The 17,675-nt window shown below is 33.7% G+C and overlaps 1 protein-coding gene across 1 annotated transcript in view; it reads left to right on the top strand.

Moving 5' to 3' along the window:
- LOC123539210 (uncharacterized) overlaps positions 1–14,480 on the top strand; it is a 54,734-nt gene extending 40,254 nt beyond the window's left edge. Inside the window, exons 5-11 of the mRNA XM_045323739.2 lie at positions 6,058–6,116; positions 7,409–7,557; positions 7,801–7,978; positions 9,884–10,072; positions 10,234–10,435; positions 12,047–12,166; positions 14,114–14,480. Coding sequence (XP_045179674.2) covers positions 6,058–6,116; positions 7,409–7,557; positions 7,801–7,978; positions 9,884–10,072; positions 10,234–10,435; positions 12,047–12,166; positions 14,114–14,164 — 948 coding nt within the window. The 3' untranslated portion in view covers positions 14,165–14,480. The remainder of the gene's footprint in view (positions 1–6,057; positions 6,117–7,408; positions 7,558–7,800; positions 7,979–9,883; positions 10,073–10,233; positions 10,436–12,046; positions 12,167–14,113) is intronic.
- Positions 14,481–17,675: the final 3,195 nt, after the last annotated feature.

Here is a 17,675-nt window from a genome sequence, read left to right as displayed (position 1 = left end):
ATTTGTAATATTAAACTTTCATGAAACTGCAAATAGACTGGAGAGTTCTTTATTTAGGACAATGAAAAGAAAAGCATATCACAGTAGCTGCGGTAAAAAATAAGCTGTAAAAATATTTGCCTTTTAAAGTTTATAAAAGTCTGAAATCACGTAAGCAGGGTTTGGGATCTTTTGATGCCATGCCCGAAACACTGTCCACGCAATAGTGCAAAGCCAGATGAATTCAGAGAAAGACTCTTAAAACGTTCCGGCTTGTTTTTAGTCATACTTGAGATCTTTGTGTGCTTTTGATTTTCATTTGGCTGACTACTGGCTCCCATATTTCCTTTGACAGTGACTTATTGTCTCAGCAGTTGGAATTCTATTAACAAACTTGTCGAAATACTTGTTTACGTTTAATAGTTGTTTACGTTTCTGAGTTTTTATCATAGTCTCCGAGTTAAAGTGTGCGCGAGACCACCTAGCCGAAGAACCAATCAGATCATGGAAAGTGATGCTTAAAGACGCAGATGTATGTTTGTTTTCTCTAAAACTGAAGAAATCAAGAGACTCTCAGCAAGTACATCACGGATTTCATACATTAAATTATTAAATTATCTTTATCGACTTCAAACACTTGAAGCAACACACACTCTAAATGATATCTTTGTTTTCTCATTTTATACCTGAAAAAGTCTACATGTCCGGGGACACACAGAATGAAAAATGCCCTTGTCCGCCGGCAAACAATCACAAATTGGACAAGTTGGACATAGAAATTCAACATCCCTGCAGGGGTGGGTGGTTCAAAGAACTTCGAGCATCTATAATTCGTACATTAAGCACAGATGAATAGCTACGTTTTCGTTTGGTTAGGTGTTTATCCATTCTAAGTTCGTATTTATCAGCACTGTTTCCTATACCAGTCATGAATTAGGCCAGCGTTTTTTTATCTTTCGTTTTACGGGAGATTTTTGAAAAATGAGCAGGGGGAGGAGGGAATAAAAATAAAAATAAAAAGCTTGAAAGTGAGCATCTCGGAAAAAAATAAAAATAAAATAGAATTTTTTAAGATTTTTTTTATTTTGATGAACTTTCGTTTCAAGTTTTGTTTACTTGTGTTTGTGTCCAGTATTTGATATTGTGATGTATTGTTATGTTTTAAGACTATAAAAGCCATTTATACAGGATGAACATTGAATAAAATTTTCATGCATGCTTGTGAATAAACTGCTTCAGGCACTGTAACTCACACTGGCAAGTCTTTAAAATTCAGAAAGCTTGTTTTACTTAATTTAAGTGGAAGACAAAAATTATTTTATCTGTTACAACAGCCACAGTAAATTTCAGTGACAGCAAGTAGAGACTAAACACGTCTGGTATAAAGTGGCCTAGTAGTGTAGTAGTTTTGGTGGTTTGGTTTGCTTGCATCTTCTGCTGTGTAACCTCTGCTTTTTATACATAATATTTACTTATTGTATCTTTCACCAATATCATCTTTAATGAGCTAACTTTACAGTTTATGCCAGCTCATAATATACTGGATTTTATCAGCAAAATAAAGTATTTAATAACTTTGAATAACAGTCACAGTGCAGAGGGCAAGATTTTTTTTTCAGTGATGAAAAACGAAAGATAATCTAGCAAAAAGTAATCTGAAAATTTACCTCACTTAACTCTGTAATTTGCACCTTTTTATAATACACTTAGATCAAGTACTGAAGTTGCTTCTGTAATTTGCACCTTTTTATACTACACTAAGTTCAAGTACTGAAGTTGCATCACTTTTTGTCAAAATATTGTCTCCAATAAAAAGTATTCTTTAGTATTCTTTATACACTTATGAATTCTATTGAAGTTACAAAAGAAATGGACCATCCGTCTGAGATTTTGCCAACACTACCAGCTGCTTTATGCCAGACAGTCCCAAGCCTGTGTAAAGTGTGAGGGGTCACCATTGAAATAAAAATGTAAAAAAAATCTGCTGTTACAAACATTTATTTGTTCTGCAAACAACTAATGTTTTGAATAAAATTTAATGTCAAAGCACCTTTGATATTGTATTGCCTTTCTATGGCAAACTTGTAAGTTGAATCTATTGAAAACAAAATGTGAGTAAGACAATCTTTAGACAATTTAATACTTTTAATACTGTCACTTTTATGAAAGGAGTATTATGTACAATAGTATTATTTCCCGAAAAATATATATTTTGAAAAGTGTCTAAAATAATTGGACATATTCATCGTCCATCCACCCGTGTAGAAAGAGAGAGAAAAAATCGTTAAAGATTATCGGTAATTATTCAGTGATAAACTAAGTAATGTTGACCTTGTTTTCATGATCAATTTACACCCCCTCTAAGAGCTAAAAGAAGTGTGTCAGTATCTTGACATCTGAAGCGGAGATCAAAGCGGTACTTTTGCTCGAGATTGTCATGGCATTACGTCATGTTTTCGCGCCATGCGACATATTACTGTATGATCGTACCGCATCGGTTCTTAAAATTGCTGAGAAATAGAAATCAATAAAAAATTTCTTCTTTAATTTGTTATCAAAAGCGAATGTGCTATATCCCGTATAAAAGGTAAATGTCTCAAACGATAGTTACTATAGTGGATATCCTACCTCTGTGGCCTATTTGCCCTCAAGGAATTTACATTATTGTTTGACAAGAAAAACTTTTAAATTGTTGGTCAAAAAATACATGTACAAAGATTCATTTAAAACTTATTAAAAACCGCAGTGACATCACATTGCTTTATTTTAAAATCGCATTTCTACTTACGTTCACGAGGTCACGTAACCTATTCTGCCGCACTAGCCAAAAATCGTCTTACTCCATGTATTGTAATCGCAGCCGCTTTTTCATTATTTAAGATTTTTTTATTCTGTATTTTGTACTTTCTGGTCAAAAGTCTGAATTTTAAGACCATAGTATTCATCATTTATTTACTTTTAGAAAGAAATAAGTAACTAAGATCGCGCTGTTTGAATTTTTACAAATGATTGTATGAACATTCGACCGTTTTTATAGAATTTTGCCTACATTTTTGTCGATATCTTATTAAAATCATTATAGAATTCAAAAAGTATTATTTCTCAAGAGGTGTTGAAAACTTGAAGCGAAAATATTAAAAAATGAATGCACTACGCACGGTTTTTGTGTACGTGTCGATGTAAATTAGTGTTACGATAGGTCACACGTGCTTGTGGAATGGAAAATTACCGGCATGACGTTTTGATATCTTTACGATTCGCGGGTAAATTCCAGTCAATCCTGGTAGCGACTGAACCATCTCAAAGTTTGTTGACGTTTTGTAGATGTAATTTCTGAATTTTGATAAAGTAAGGACGTAAAAAAAAAACACTCGCCCGATCGGTCGAGTACACAGCGAGGTCCACTCGTCCTACTCAGACTTAACACGCCAATGCGAGCTGGCGAGTGGAATTTTACACCCTGTTAATGCCGATAGATGTACGGCAAAACACGTTATTTTGCACGCGTTAAACTCCCTTTCTGTGAAATTACGTCCAGGTGAAAATACACTAATTTTATTTTCTTTGGGGCTCTAAACAACCGACCGGCGGAAAAAATAAAATAAAACTCGGGAAAATGAATTTTAATTTTATTCCACTTTTGCAATATTTAGGACCGGCGCTCCCGTAAAACGAAAAATAAAAAAACTCTGGCCTTATCTGCAAATCTAAACCCACCTCATAATCAATACAGTTTTTAAGCTCTAAAAAATTAATTTCAAACCTTGATACTATTAAACATTGTCAAAGAGATGTTTATTGAACTAATGCAGTTGATAAGTAAGGTCTTATTATTTTAATTTCTGGTACTTTAAAACAGTTAGAAACATAAAACATGTTCATTTTGAAGACTTCTTTGACATTTTAATGAATTCCAGCAACATAACGTGACTTGTCGATTGAAATATTTAGAACACAAAACAAGTTATCAATACAGGATATTATGGCTATCAAAGTTTTACACTAACATTGCATACTAACATAAAAACATGAAAAAAGACAAGGAAATAAACTACAAACATCGTCTTTCTGTCAGCCATGTTGGCACTGAGTTAAGGTCGATGAACAGAGTTAGGATTATCCGAGTACATAGTGTGACAGTTGTTACTTTCATAGTTTAGGTGTATTTTAAGCTAAATCTTCCTGGTAAGGAGATTTTTGTGGACTTAGATAAACAAATTTTGCTTCACTTTGTTGCTGCATAAAAAGCTTATTCTTGAAAGCCTTTAACCTGGTTGTTAGCATTGGACATGTTATTGTTTTGGTTTATTGTCTACCAAACTTATACCGCAGATGTTTTACTGTAACACCTACATGACGGGCTTTTATTGAGACTTCCTGGCACTCTTGTATTTTTGGTCATGCCAAGATACTGTACTGGCATGCAGTATGTTTTGTGAGAAATGTACTAAGGCGAGGTGCCTTGGTATATCTGTTCCAAATTCTTGTTGTTTTTGGTTACGCACTAAATAAAACTATGAACAAAGTAAAAATTATACAATATTTTGCTTGATTAGAGAATTATAGTATTGGACATAATTCATATAACGGGCAATATTAAATACAGATACATTTGACCATTTTCATCATTATTTCTTAATATAACAGACACAATAGCATCTTTTAGAGTATAAACGTTCGAAGAGGTCGATGTATTGATAATAACTTCTCACATTTGTTAGATTAACAAAAGATGTTAATAAAAATAATGAATCATCACATATAATTTCGACTGTACCTTTCGCAAAATTTCTATAGAAATCACATTGCCAGTCTATCCCAAGTCTCCCTGCCTTTATGTTCGATCACCTTCTTGTTTGGGTACTTCGCTTTCAGATTTTTATCAAATTCAGCGTACTTGGTACTTATTGTATAATATGAATTAAGGCACCACCTAGCATGTGGATTTATCTTTTATATATCCACTAAAATTTACGGGAAGCCGTGACGATTACGTCATCCACTGCGTTCTTGCACTGGCTTGAGGATTTGTTTTTGTTTGTTTGCACTCCACGCAGAAACTTGACGGCCTTTACACTTCCTTACCGTTTTAAAAGTGTTTTTCATTCGCATGTACAGTGTTCATTACGAAAAATAAGTAGAAGAATCATGTTGGCGCGGTTTACGTATCTCTGTAACTGATTCTAGGTGCTCGGATGTTCATGCAGACAACCAGTCTGCGGTGTGTACATAAACCGAACCGGAAAACATCGAAAAAAATTGCCTCAGTATATGCAAACAACAAAGACGAATAACTATATTCGGACGTTACCGTCTCGGGGATTTTCATCCCCTATAAGTACACTGCTGATTGCGAGTTATAAAACTTTTCAATTTATATCAAAAGGAAATGTCATGACGGATCACTGGGAAATTCTTGTCTTGAAAGTAACATTCCTAGCGTTACCAACGAATTAACTTTAAGCTGGTAATATAAAATATGACGTTTGTACATTTTATCCTAATGCTCCCCTCACGGTCATGGTCAAAAGGATTTCCAAATACTGCACTAACTTGCTCGGGCCATAATGTTGTTACCTTAAATAAGATTTCACTTGCACTTGTCGTTAGTCTGTCTGTATAGATACCAATTGTAGCATCTGTTGCTTTATCGTCAATGTCAAGTTTAGAAGGAATACAAAGTGTTTTTAAAGGTTGCTCCTCTGGTTATGTCATTACCATCTCTCTGCTTTAATTTTAATTTGGTAGAGGTTTTTAGATAATGTTAGACGTAGTAATACAAACCACTATGAAACCTGTAGATATGCCATGACTGCAATAACGCTTGAACAACAAATTTATATTGGGGAAATCTTATATTAGGCAGATTCCTACTCATGTTTGAGTACAAATGAAAGTAAATGTCAATAAAAACATTCAGAAACCACGATTGTTATCTACTAAATCCTTCTTATACACTTAGTTAATGCAGAAATAATTTTTTTTACTTTATAATTCGCATTGCTTTTAGAACGCTGGCGTTCGACTTGAACGGTAAAATATGACATCTATTGTTTAGAATTTGTTGTCTCTTTTCAGCTTGAAAACACGTATAAGTCTATGGATAATTTTGTTAGAGTAGACATTCTAGGATTCAGGTAAATCAAACGTGTTGCTATGGCGTAAAAGAAGACATAAAATATTTTGTGCAACCTGACTCATGTTAATGTTATGCATTTTGTCAACTTGTTCTTGAATAATATTACTTACAATTAAAATGATTTACTATTGATTTAAGTGGTAAACTATAATGCCGTAATCCAGGAGTTTATTAAAGGCACTGACCTCCAGATTTGGACAAAAACTATCTTTCTTTAGAATCGAAGTTTGGTCACATTATAAATATTATAAAAAGTTTTTGTTTTTTTTATTTTAAACTATAAAATATCTAAAATATCAATTTTTGAAAAAAAGTTATTTAAGCTAATGAAAAATATGATCCAGAGAAAATGTTGGCAACAAATGAGACAACTCCGCTAAAACTTTATTGTAGGCTTATGAGAAATGTACATGGTATCTCATTTCAACCTTGCATTTTTACCTCTTGGCATGAAAAAATAATGTATGATTACTGCAACGGTAAGCACTTTTAAAAGAAATAATGTAAAGATCAAATCATTTAATGCCTTTGAGAAAATGTTACATTTTTGTGGTGAAATTTGTCAACAAACACATTTTATTTTAAAGTTAAACTCCACAGAATTTCACAAAGTAAAATATGTTGGGAAAGCTACTGCTAGAAAGAAAACACTCTCTTCTACCCATTTAAATGCGTAAAGTACGGCAAAAATGTCTAGAAATATAAGAATATCAAAGAAAACTATTTCAGGATTGTAAGATGCAAGACTGTGTTATCTGTAGAGCAGCTAACATACATAGCTAAATTTTCCAATGAAATGATATAACATCTGATGCTTATTGTTTAGATGTCGTCCGCTTTTTAGGCCAGTGTTTTTAATGAACAATGATCATTTTTAAATTAATCAGTAAATGTATGTATTCTTCTTCCTAAAGATATTTGTAATGATACCGTCCAATATATTATGTTATTTAGTTAACATATTATTATACTAAATTTAATTGATATACTACGGTACCCCTAAAGTGACATGTTACGCACCTTTTTTTCCACTTAGGTAATGTGAGACTTTTTTTATTTCGTTTAAACGAAATAGTTATTTCGTTTAAACGAAACGATTATTTCGTTTAAACGAAATAGTTATTTCGTTTAAACGAAACGATTATTTCGTTTAAACGAAATGATTTCGTTTAAACGAAATAAAAAAAGTCTCACATTACCTAAGTGGAAAAAAAGTGCGTAACATGTCACTTTAGGGGCACCGTAATAAACAATATACTATTTATTATTAAATTTTATCATTTACTTCAGAAACGGAAGTACTGTATGTGATTATGCAGTTGTTCTTCGACCCGGTAGTGTTGTGTATAACACAAGCATACAGAAAAAAACAGATACATTAACCAATGTAAAAATTTTCAACGAAACTTTGCGACCACAAAATGTATCAATAGTTGAAGGTATGTCTTTATCCTTATAAATAAACGCTATTAAGTAAAAATCAAGATATCTATAACACATTTGTTTCACCATATAACTTGCTATTATTCATCTAGATAGACACTAAGTACGATATACTGATCTTATTAGTAATATTTGCATTGGTTTCTAACTCGATTGCATTTACTAGTAAATACAAATATGTTTAGTTTATGAATAATATGATTTTGTTCTTTGTAACCATTTGGTTTATTAAACTGAAGTTTTTCAGGAGCTCTACCGAAACGATTCATGCATATCGGTCGACTGTGGATACGGATACAGATGCACCAGCGCAACTTCTACATTTGTGACATGTGAACATATGTGTTCAAGCTGGAATATGTGTAAGAATGATGGGCTATGTTTACTAGATGACCGACATGAACTACCTTTTTGCAGGTCTGAAATTCATTTTGTCGTGTTTATTTGTGACCGTGATTATCATTGAAGTTATCAATTCAGATCGTTCGGACGATTCTTCTATTATCATGCATAATTGAAAATAACGTGCTGGCTATTTGTTGTTGTGTTGTTTTTTGTAAACCTTGAATAAAAGACATCAAGCTGTTTTCAAGAGAATGTTTAGCTGCTGCATTTTAAATAATAAATATATTCAATCAAATTAGTTGATAGAGAACGGTTATCGAAAATTCTTATTTAGCAAAGACATGCTGGTAAGGATAAAGAAAATACATGTTTACGTCGAAAAGCAAGATAGTTGCCATTTTGTTGATAAAATGTTGAAATCCTAAAACAAAGTGTTCATCATATTTTTACACTTTGAGTATGAAGTCGTGCATAATTCCAATATGCTCATTTTGTATCGTATCCTTAAAAATTTTGTTGTCCGGTACTACACATGAAAACATAAGACAAACTTGTAATTCATTTTCATATTTTACTTTGCTTAAAATGTTTATTCCTTATTTTAATATTTATTATTTTCGCTCACTGGGTAAAATTGTGTTATGAGCTTATTGATTTACAGCGACTAGACGATCGCAAAAAAATCAAAGTACGAAAAGTATGAGACCGAATCAGAAGCGTATCTATAAATGACCTTTTTCACTGAGAAAATGAATATAAGAGGTCTGTCAGTCAGTCGTTATGACAGTCAGTTAGTCAGCAAGTCGAGTAGGTACATTTTATCAGGCAATATATCAAATATTATCCTAAGAACAAATCAGCAGTTTTGTACACTCTACAGTCTGATTGCCTTTTCGACGTTGGGTATCGTCAAAGTCGCTTAATGTGGAAAACTTCGCCGATGTTGTTTCGAAACCTCGTTTAGGATTAGAATTCCTTATTTGAAGAAGACGACCAGTCGGTGGTTCTGCCCATTGGCCTAGCCATGCCTGAAACATTGCTTTGAGGGGATCATGAGGTTTTCCACAACCATCAAAAGCCGGAAACTTCGCCATATGGTTTGACTTTTAACTTAAACCAAAATAAATGAGAATACTTAGCACATCGCTGGTAGAATCGTCATCAGGTCTGATATCTTTCAAACATCTACTTTGTTAGACACTTTTTTGTTTACACGATTTTAACTGGGGACGATACGCCGCTTTTCATAGAATTACACGCCAGTGTATCATGTGCACCGACGTATGAATACATCTGCGGATGTCTCTAAATTGTTTATGTACTTGTAGCATGTGTAAATGTTGAGTTCTGCTCAACCCGGGGCTAGAGGGCGTGGACGGTAGCATGCATTTCCACCACCGTTCATGAACAGGCTCAATTAAACCGAGCCTGCAACGTTTTTGTTTTTGTCGTGTTGAGAGACCTGTGGAGTTTCCACTTTTTCAGAAAATGTATTAGATTGTCAGTCAGCTTACTCAACATTCAGTTTACCGCCATCATGTTTATCAGTTCAATTGATTTCAAGTAATTCATTTCACCAGACAGTAAGTTTACCACAGTGACTAGACATTCAGTCAAACAGTAATTTGTTTATACAGAAAAAAATGTCAAATTTCCTGACCTGTAAATTCACTATTACCGATAGACAGAAGTAATTTCGTAAGTAAATGAAAGTGAATCTGAAACGTATATGTGTACTTGTAACTACACACAGTCACACAAATACTAAAACCTATCCATCGAAAGTGGTCGTCCACATGATAGGTATCAGATGCTATAATGAGGGCTAACATAAATAAAGGTCATTTTTTAAAGTGATGACGAGCATTGGTGTTATTACAACTGACACTGTATATGACAGAATTTAACATTGAATTGAATGTAGTATATAAAGAGTTAGACATTTCATTTCATTTTATTTATTTATTATTTTTGAAGGTGTAAAACAGACGATTATTACACTTACAGCGGGGATTACTGCGAGGTTAAAAATGAAAAGTTTGCTTTGTCAAAAACATACATTATTGCTATTGCTGCAGGATCCGGAGGTGGTTTGCTTACTATACTAGTTGTTATACTTATTGTTCTTGCACTAAAACGGAAGTCTAATGGCAACAACAAACAGAGGTAATTAGTTACATTATATTGCTCTACCTATTCTTATAATATCAATAGTTAAAATGTTTTAAATACTGCCTTATACACAAAATTAGAGCTAAGCTGGATATGATATTACTCTTTTCTTTGTGTGTTCTTTATTTGAATAATAATATTGTGATTTTCCTCAGAGATGACAGTGTCAGCCATATGAAACCAGTTAGTATGGACGATCTCCGCCTTGGTCGGATGAATGACTCTCGTTCATCCTACGAATTTCTGCATCGCCCTAGGATACATGCCTCCGAAAATCAATACGAGTCAGGGGTACCCGACACAAAATATGTACAGAATCGAGAACACAGAGTCATGAAAGACAGCAGAGGGGAAGAGGTTAGTTAAAAGACCTGCTCCTGTCCTACCTTTTAACCTTAAATTGTCACTGAAAAAGCATGAAAATACTGACTATGAACAGTGACGCCTGTCAAAATAGGGTCATATTTCATATAAAAATTCTACATAAAATACCTGTGGTTTAGCGTGCAAAAGTGTGGCGCGTGGCCGTTAACTGTTACCTATTGTAATCATGGGTTGTATACACACAATAGAATTCGAATAGCCGCGGAGCAGGGCTTTAATATAAGTCATTATACTGGTTTCGTGTCTCAGTCAACAACTGAGCACATGATATACTCACCTGACCTATGTTGCTATCCTTGCTTATTCCTCTCTCTCAGCTTCCAATGAATTGCTTTAAATATCTTTAAACATTTTTTTTAATCGATGGATTCATGGACCTTTCTGAAGTGTTTCTGCTTCACTGCCTATATATTTTGGCAGGGCTGAAAAGTTTGTAAAACTTCTTTTCATGAACGTTTCAGACTTCCTCCAGTTTGTTGTAATGTTTAACTATTTCTAGGCAAAAACAGAAAAGACTTCAAATAGCTTTAAATGATCTGCTTAAGGGATGTTCATCAAACTAGGTAAAGAGGTCAAGGTCCTTCTAAGGTGAGCGACGTAGAACAATTATGAAACATTGTTCTATCTAATTACGGTACATATGGTAACTTATCACCTCACATTTAATGTAGTACCAAGAAGTCCCACTAACGATTGAATTAGCTAAAAGGCATCGTTTGTTCAGTTTTGTGCACTCAGACACTCATAAATTATTGTAAATGCATCTAACACAAAACGGTTAACGGCTTTTTGAGAACAGTTTGGCAGGAAGTTGATATTGTTCTATTTGTTTGTATGTTCAAATCAGCACCACAACACACAAGACCAATTGCGACAAAGCTCCTAGTAGTACAAACAAGCGTGCTTATTCCATAAAAAATCTCAAATTAGAAGTTGGTTGCAGGTCCGCTTAATATACACGCCCGGACTACATGGCATGTACATACATTATATATACACTGAAATCGCTATTATGTTGACAAATAAATCAGCAGTAACATTTTAGTATTTTAACTGATTTGGACCAGGGAAGCTATATATTTTCTTTTAAGGAATACGGTATCATAAGGATGCAGTGGATTTATTAAGGTTAAATGCGTTAAGAGAAATGTTTGAAGTTACAATATTTCTCATAAGTAACATTCGTGATGATACAAGTACGCAGTAAAAGATGTTAGAGAACATTTGTATGATCACCATATACACCAGAAAAATACTAGCAGTGCAATTGAGTGTACATGCATGGTCCACACAAAACCACCAACTTAATGAAGTTTAATTTAAATCTTTTTAGTTTTTTCCTTTCAGTCATAAGATAAAAACACTATAAGCAATAAAGTTTCACAAAATTAGTACAGAGTACTAGAATTACCGATAAAAACATTTTGTAATCCCTTGTCCGATTTAGATATATACAACCAAGATGAGTCTAAAGGTAGTGTTCTTAATGTAATGTGTTGAATTTAGATAATGTATAATTCATTTTAAACTTTTAGTCCATATAATTGACAATTAATGAATTTCAAATTCAAATATTCGTTACAGACCTACATATACCAACCTTCAAGTTACATACATCCAGTATCTAGAACACGGGATGGATCAGCTTACAGCAATCATATAGCAGGACCGTCCGTTTATGACTATATGGATACGGAATCAAAGGTATGAAAGCCAAATTAGTCCTTTTTTACAAACTATGAATTTTTAATTAGCAGATCTTTTTCATAGCAGTTTTTTGTCTTTATAAATATGTATTTACGTGTAAAATAGGACACTGATGCCCCATGCTCCTGTCACTGTACACAGTTTCATAGGTCTAGGTGAAAAATGCATCATAAACTTTTAAGCAGGATATGTGTATTTTAACGAAGTCCAAGACAGCAACTCTGGTCTGACTGACAGCTATGTAACAATTTTCTAATGTATTATGACTCTAAGTCAAATACTTTTGATACACATAATAATTGATCTGGAGATACTTTCATGTCATTAATGCAAATTCTTCACTAAGTCAAGGACAGTGACTGTGGTCTTACAGTATACAATTCAAAACAAAATGTAAGCGCTAAAATTCACAAGCGGAATGAGTTTCATGTAAAATGATTTATGAGATACATGCGATACGAACGTGTATGCACTTAAAGCATATTTTGACCAATTCAAGGGCAATACCTCTTGACTGGCTGAGTAAAATCTCAAGCAAAATCCCAGGTTCACAACTTCACAAACTAAATAATGTCCTTTGAAGGTTTTTAACCCTAGGTCAAATACTGTTTGAGATACATGCAGCACTAACTTTTAGACCCCTTTATGCATATTTTTGACCACATCAAGGGCCATAATTGGTCTGGCAGTTTGGATTTTTAATTAAAACTCCAGGTAATTGTTATTGTGTTGGGTCTAACGTCGCACCGACACAATTATAGGTCATATGGCGACTTTCCAGCTTTGATAGTGGAGAAAGACCCCAGGTGCCCCTCCGTGCATTATTTTCATCACGTGCGGCGCTTGGGTAGAACCACCGAACTTCCGTAAGCCAGCTGGGTGGCTTCCTCACATGAAGAATTCAACACACCGAGTGAGGCTCGAACCCACATTGATGAGGGGCAAGTGATTTGAAGTCAGCGACCAATATCACTCGGCCACGGAGCCCCACCCCCCAAACCAAAAAGTAACTAAAAAAAAAAGACTCCAGGTAAATGACTACACCTGCTGAATAACAAACTTGAAACATGATGATCCTGTGGCAAATAGGCAAATACCTCTTGAGATATGCACGGCACAAAGTCGAAAGGACGGACAATGACAACTCTCAGTGACCCGTCCGCCTCTACACACAAAACAAGTGTGAGGCGAGGCACAATAATAATCACACATGCTCTCATTGCATTTAGACACAAACAATATTCTTGTAAAATTTGTGATTTATTTATAACATAAAGTTTCTATAGAAAGATAGTAGTGCAATTATATCTTGTTTGTCTTCAACGTAATTGTTAGAGAGAAATATACTTTGTTAATGGAACAACAATATGATGTGGTATTTGATACAGGTTTTAAATTTAAACAGGTTGTATTTATATACTATATAATTAAATGAATGGTCAATACAGCATAAAGTAACCTATGTGTTTCAGTAATGAACGGAACTATGATAATAAGGTTCCTTATGGATTCTTCATGGTATTTACATTTTTCTAAGACATCTATTTATAGATTCTGTATATATTAGCTAAAGAGGTACAATGAGGACATGTACATGTGTTATACGACCTTGTTCAAATGAAATATAATGTACATGCTTTTCGGTGACACAAGACGAAATGTAACATTTTAGAATTTATTATTCAATATATGTAATTAATCATATCGCTGGATTTGTCTCTTAAAACTTGGTATTATTACAAATGCAATTAATTTTTCACACCATAAAATACTAATTTCCTGTGTTTGAATTACATTAAAATTCTCAGAATTTGCTTTAAATAGTTGAAAACACGTTTGCATGAATTTATTCACACTGCTTGCTACAGAAAGGCGACAGAGTTTATGCTACCTACTGTTAGCATTCAAACTTGATTCTAATACTAGCTCTTATTGGTATTTCAGTTTGAAATTCAACGGCCAAACATTCGCCTTGGAAAAATGAACAAATATTAACAACGTGCTTCTACTGTCACTGCACCATATCTCACACATGAAGAGAATTCTTCTGAAGCATAAAACGTTACCAAGCAAAATAATAATAAACTCGGAGACTGTTCATGATAGGTACTGAAATATGAAAAATCCGCCTTGGCACATGCTTATATACCGGTGGACGTCTGTTATATATCTGTTCTTCGAAAAAAGAACTGTACAATTTCTTATATCTTTTATTTATCTTGTTTTAATAAAGAATTAACTTCTACAATAATAATATGCTTGTTATAGATTTCAGCTGACGAATTTGTGCTTGCCAAGTTTCTTCCTCCACTGCGACACTCTGAATGCATTTATAATACAGCTACTTATGTTGAGGTCAATGTGTGTTTTTACGGACATGGAAAAATGTTATTGACCGAGGACACAGTCTTAGGTCAATATCAATATTGCATGTCCGTAAAAACACATATTGACCGAAGCATAAGTCTATAATTGTTATATGATATGCCCTTATCAATCGCAACCATTTGACTGGTCCATATTTCATACATATAAGAAAAAGTGATATCACAAGAGTCATTATCACTTTTGCAGGTCAATATCGATTTTTGCGGACCCACGCGTGCTCTCATTTCGACCAATCAAATGAGCGCATTTGAGAAGGTTATATGATATTATCATATTCAATAGATGATAACATACTCTAAAGATAATGTTGTAAATTACTATGCTGGTTACCTAGAAGAGAGACGAGAAAGGAAGGGGCGGACGGAACAGAAAACAGAGATACTATGTTGTGCGATCGAAATAAGATTCCATGCTCTCGAGATTAGTTGTCTATAACCCGAGACAGTAATTTGCACACTCGGGATAAGGTGTCTTGCGCACGAGATTATTTTCTTTAAACAAGGATCATGATGGTTCTAGATCAATCACCTGAATCACTCACTCAAAGAAAAATACAATTATTATGCTTAAAGTAAGCTTCAATATTGTTTATTATGTTTGTTAGTGACCCTCAACTATAAAAAGTATGGTTAGTACAGTAAATGTGAGCGAAGATTTAGCCGCATCCCATATTAATTAAACTGAACCCACATATCTCTCTGAAGGGGGTCACTAACAATTCCTATAATTGATTTGTTTTATCCTACACTTATTTTCAGCCTAAAACGACATGAAAATGTACGTACCAGTCACAGAAATGTAGGGGGTCACCTATGAAAGTGCTGGAATTTTATTGGAGGTAAAACAAGCGGCCATGTCCTTTTGAAAACGGAAGTATGCCAGTGTCTAAAAAATTGATGTGTGCAAGAACCTCCGTTCTTTAGACGGAAATTGAACCTCTAAAAGTTATATGGCTTTCATGATTTTCCTCTTTTTTATCGTAAAAGAACAAGGCTTTTAGTTACAAATATGGCAGTATTTCTCTTTCAGATTTCTCGTACGACTTTTTTAAAGCTCCGGCGAACGGCCTAGGGCCATTATGACCATCTCGTTAAATTGTGACGTACTGATTATCAACTTCTTATCTTGAACGCACAAGATCATATCTGAAGCGCATGACGTATTTTTCGATAAAATGACATCTCATTATAAGTTATATTAATTTCATTTTCCTAAATATTGGTATGTAAAGGTAAAAACATACAACTGTCGCTATTTTGCAGATATAATGTTAAATAGATTGAATGAAGGGAAATAAATCTGAACGCACATCTCTTCTAGCCACCTACAGTTACAGTGTACGAATGTTTGTGCAACCGGCCTCTATTTCTGTCATGTTATATACATGAATAAAGCACGATAGTTTTTTCCTATATACAACGTTGTTGTCCTGTCCTAACGTTGGAGATACAAAATATTCGTGCATATAATGTGTAGTGTTTAGCATAATATATTATCTCTGAAAAATTATACATGTAGGCACCACAACATAATTCTTGTATGGTATGTGTACAAGTTAGCATAATATACCATATGTTTAATAAACATTACCTGTAGGTACTACCACATATCAAGCGGTATTGCATATGTATATGTTAGCATAATATATCATATGTCTAATAAATATTTCCTATACGCAACACCACATATCATGCAAAATAATGTATATTGTGGTGACTTAAAATAATTGTAAATGCAAAATAGAAAAGAAAAACATTACCTATATGTATATGCTTCAAGACAAGTGTGTACATATTTGTTTTACAATTTAGAGAAGAAGCTTACAGTACTTTTACGATTTGAATCGATTTTATGAGTCGAACCGTTTTGTTTTGTTGTTTTCTATGTTTTCGAATGATCTTCTAATAGATTTTATCACGAACTAATTAAAGACAATACAGTCAAAGACCTACGTACAGACTCAGAACCGTTTTATTTTCTATTCGCTCTGCATTGCCTTATTAAATATCATGCTTTGGCTTAATCTAAAGAAATTATAAATCTACATGAAGTCAGAAGTCATATTTTCAAAATGTTACATTTCTCTGGGTAGCGTCTACTGTGAAAAAAAATCAAACCATAGATATCTAAAAAAAAATTAAAACATCAAAGAAGACCCTTCAAAAATACGAAATAAAACACATTTTCACCACATGTTATCAAAGACTTATGGTAGCTGATTTCTGCCATTTCGTGCGTTCGTGTTGGCGAGACGAAGTTCGAAATAATGCTTATTTGTTCGTATCGGCGGGTGGAAATGTCAAAGACACGAAAACACAAAAGGTCGAAAACAGCTTATTTCTCGTGTTTACACAACGACATGAAACATTGAAGGCGAAATAACGAAAATTTAAAGGCGAACACACCTACTTTTGTATCTATCAATTTCCATGTTGGCGGGTATTAAAACCTCGTGTTGTCGCCCTTCTTTTGTCATGTCTACGTGTATTCGCCTCGAAAGTCGAAAGGCGAACACACGACAAATAAGCAGTTTTCGACCTTTCGTGTTTTCGTGTCTGCGGTCCACCGACACGAACACTCGACAAACGTGCAATTTCGTCCTTTTGTATATTCGCCTGCCGCTATTTTTTAATTCAAAAGTGTATTATGTCAAAGAATATGTTAAAATTGTCTTTAATTAACTGCTTTTATGCTAATATTATCAATATTTAAGTAAATATTTGACGATGAGAAAATTGTTACCTGTGAAGTACGATACCGTGAATGTGTTAATTGTGGAAATAATGGCGGGATTTTTTCACATTTATTTAGTAATAATTGTGTAACCTTTAGGAATAAGTTGATATTAATATAATTTTAGTTTATCAAGTATAACAATATATTAGTTTTTTCGAAAACGTATTATTAATAGTCTTTGACGTAGACTAATGAAACATGCATGCCGCGTTTGATTTAAATCATGTAACCTTTTAAAATTTAATTGAAAATCTCACAGATATTTTTTACTTAGATCAAGAAGATACGACAGTAATTATTCAAAGTCAAATGCATATTTAATTAAAATTTCGAACACATAAGAAAACTCTACAGCGTAAGTCACACAGAAAATATCAACTAC

The sequence above is a fragment of the Mercenaria mercenaria genome, chromosome 18, assembly GCF_021730395.1.
Source record: "Mercenaria mercenaria strain notata chromosome 18, MADL_Memer_1, whole genome shotgun sequence".
Classification (NCBI taxonomy): domain Eukaryota; kingdom Metazoa; phylum Mollusca; class Bivalvia; order Venerida; family Veneridae; genus Mercenaria; species Mercenaria mercenaria.
Note: the sequence above shows the minus strand (reverse complement) of the source record. Positions and strands in the feature narration are given on the sequence as shown.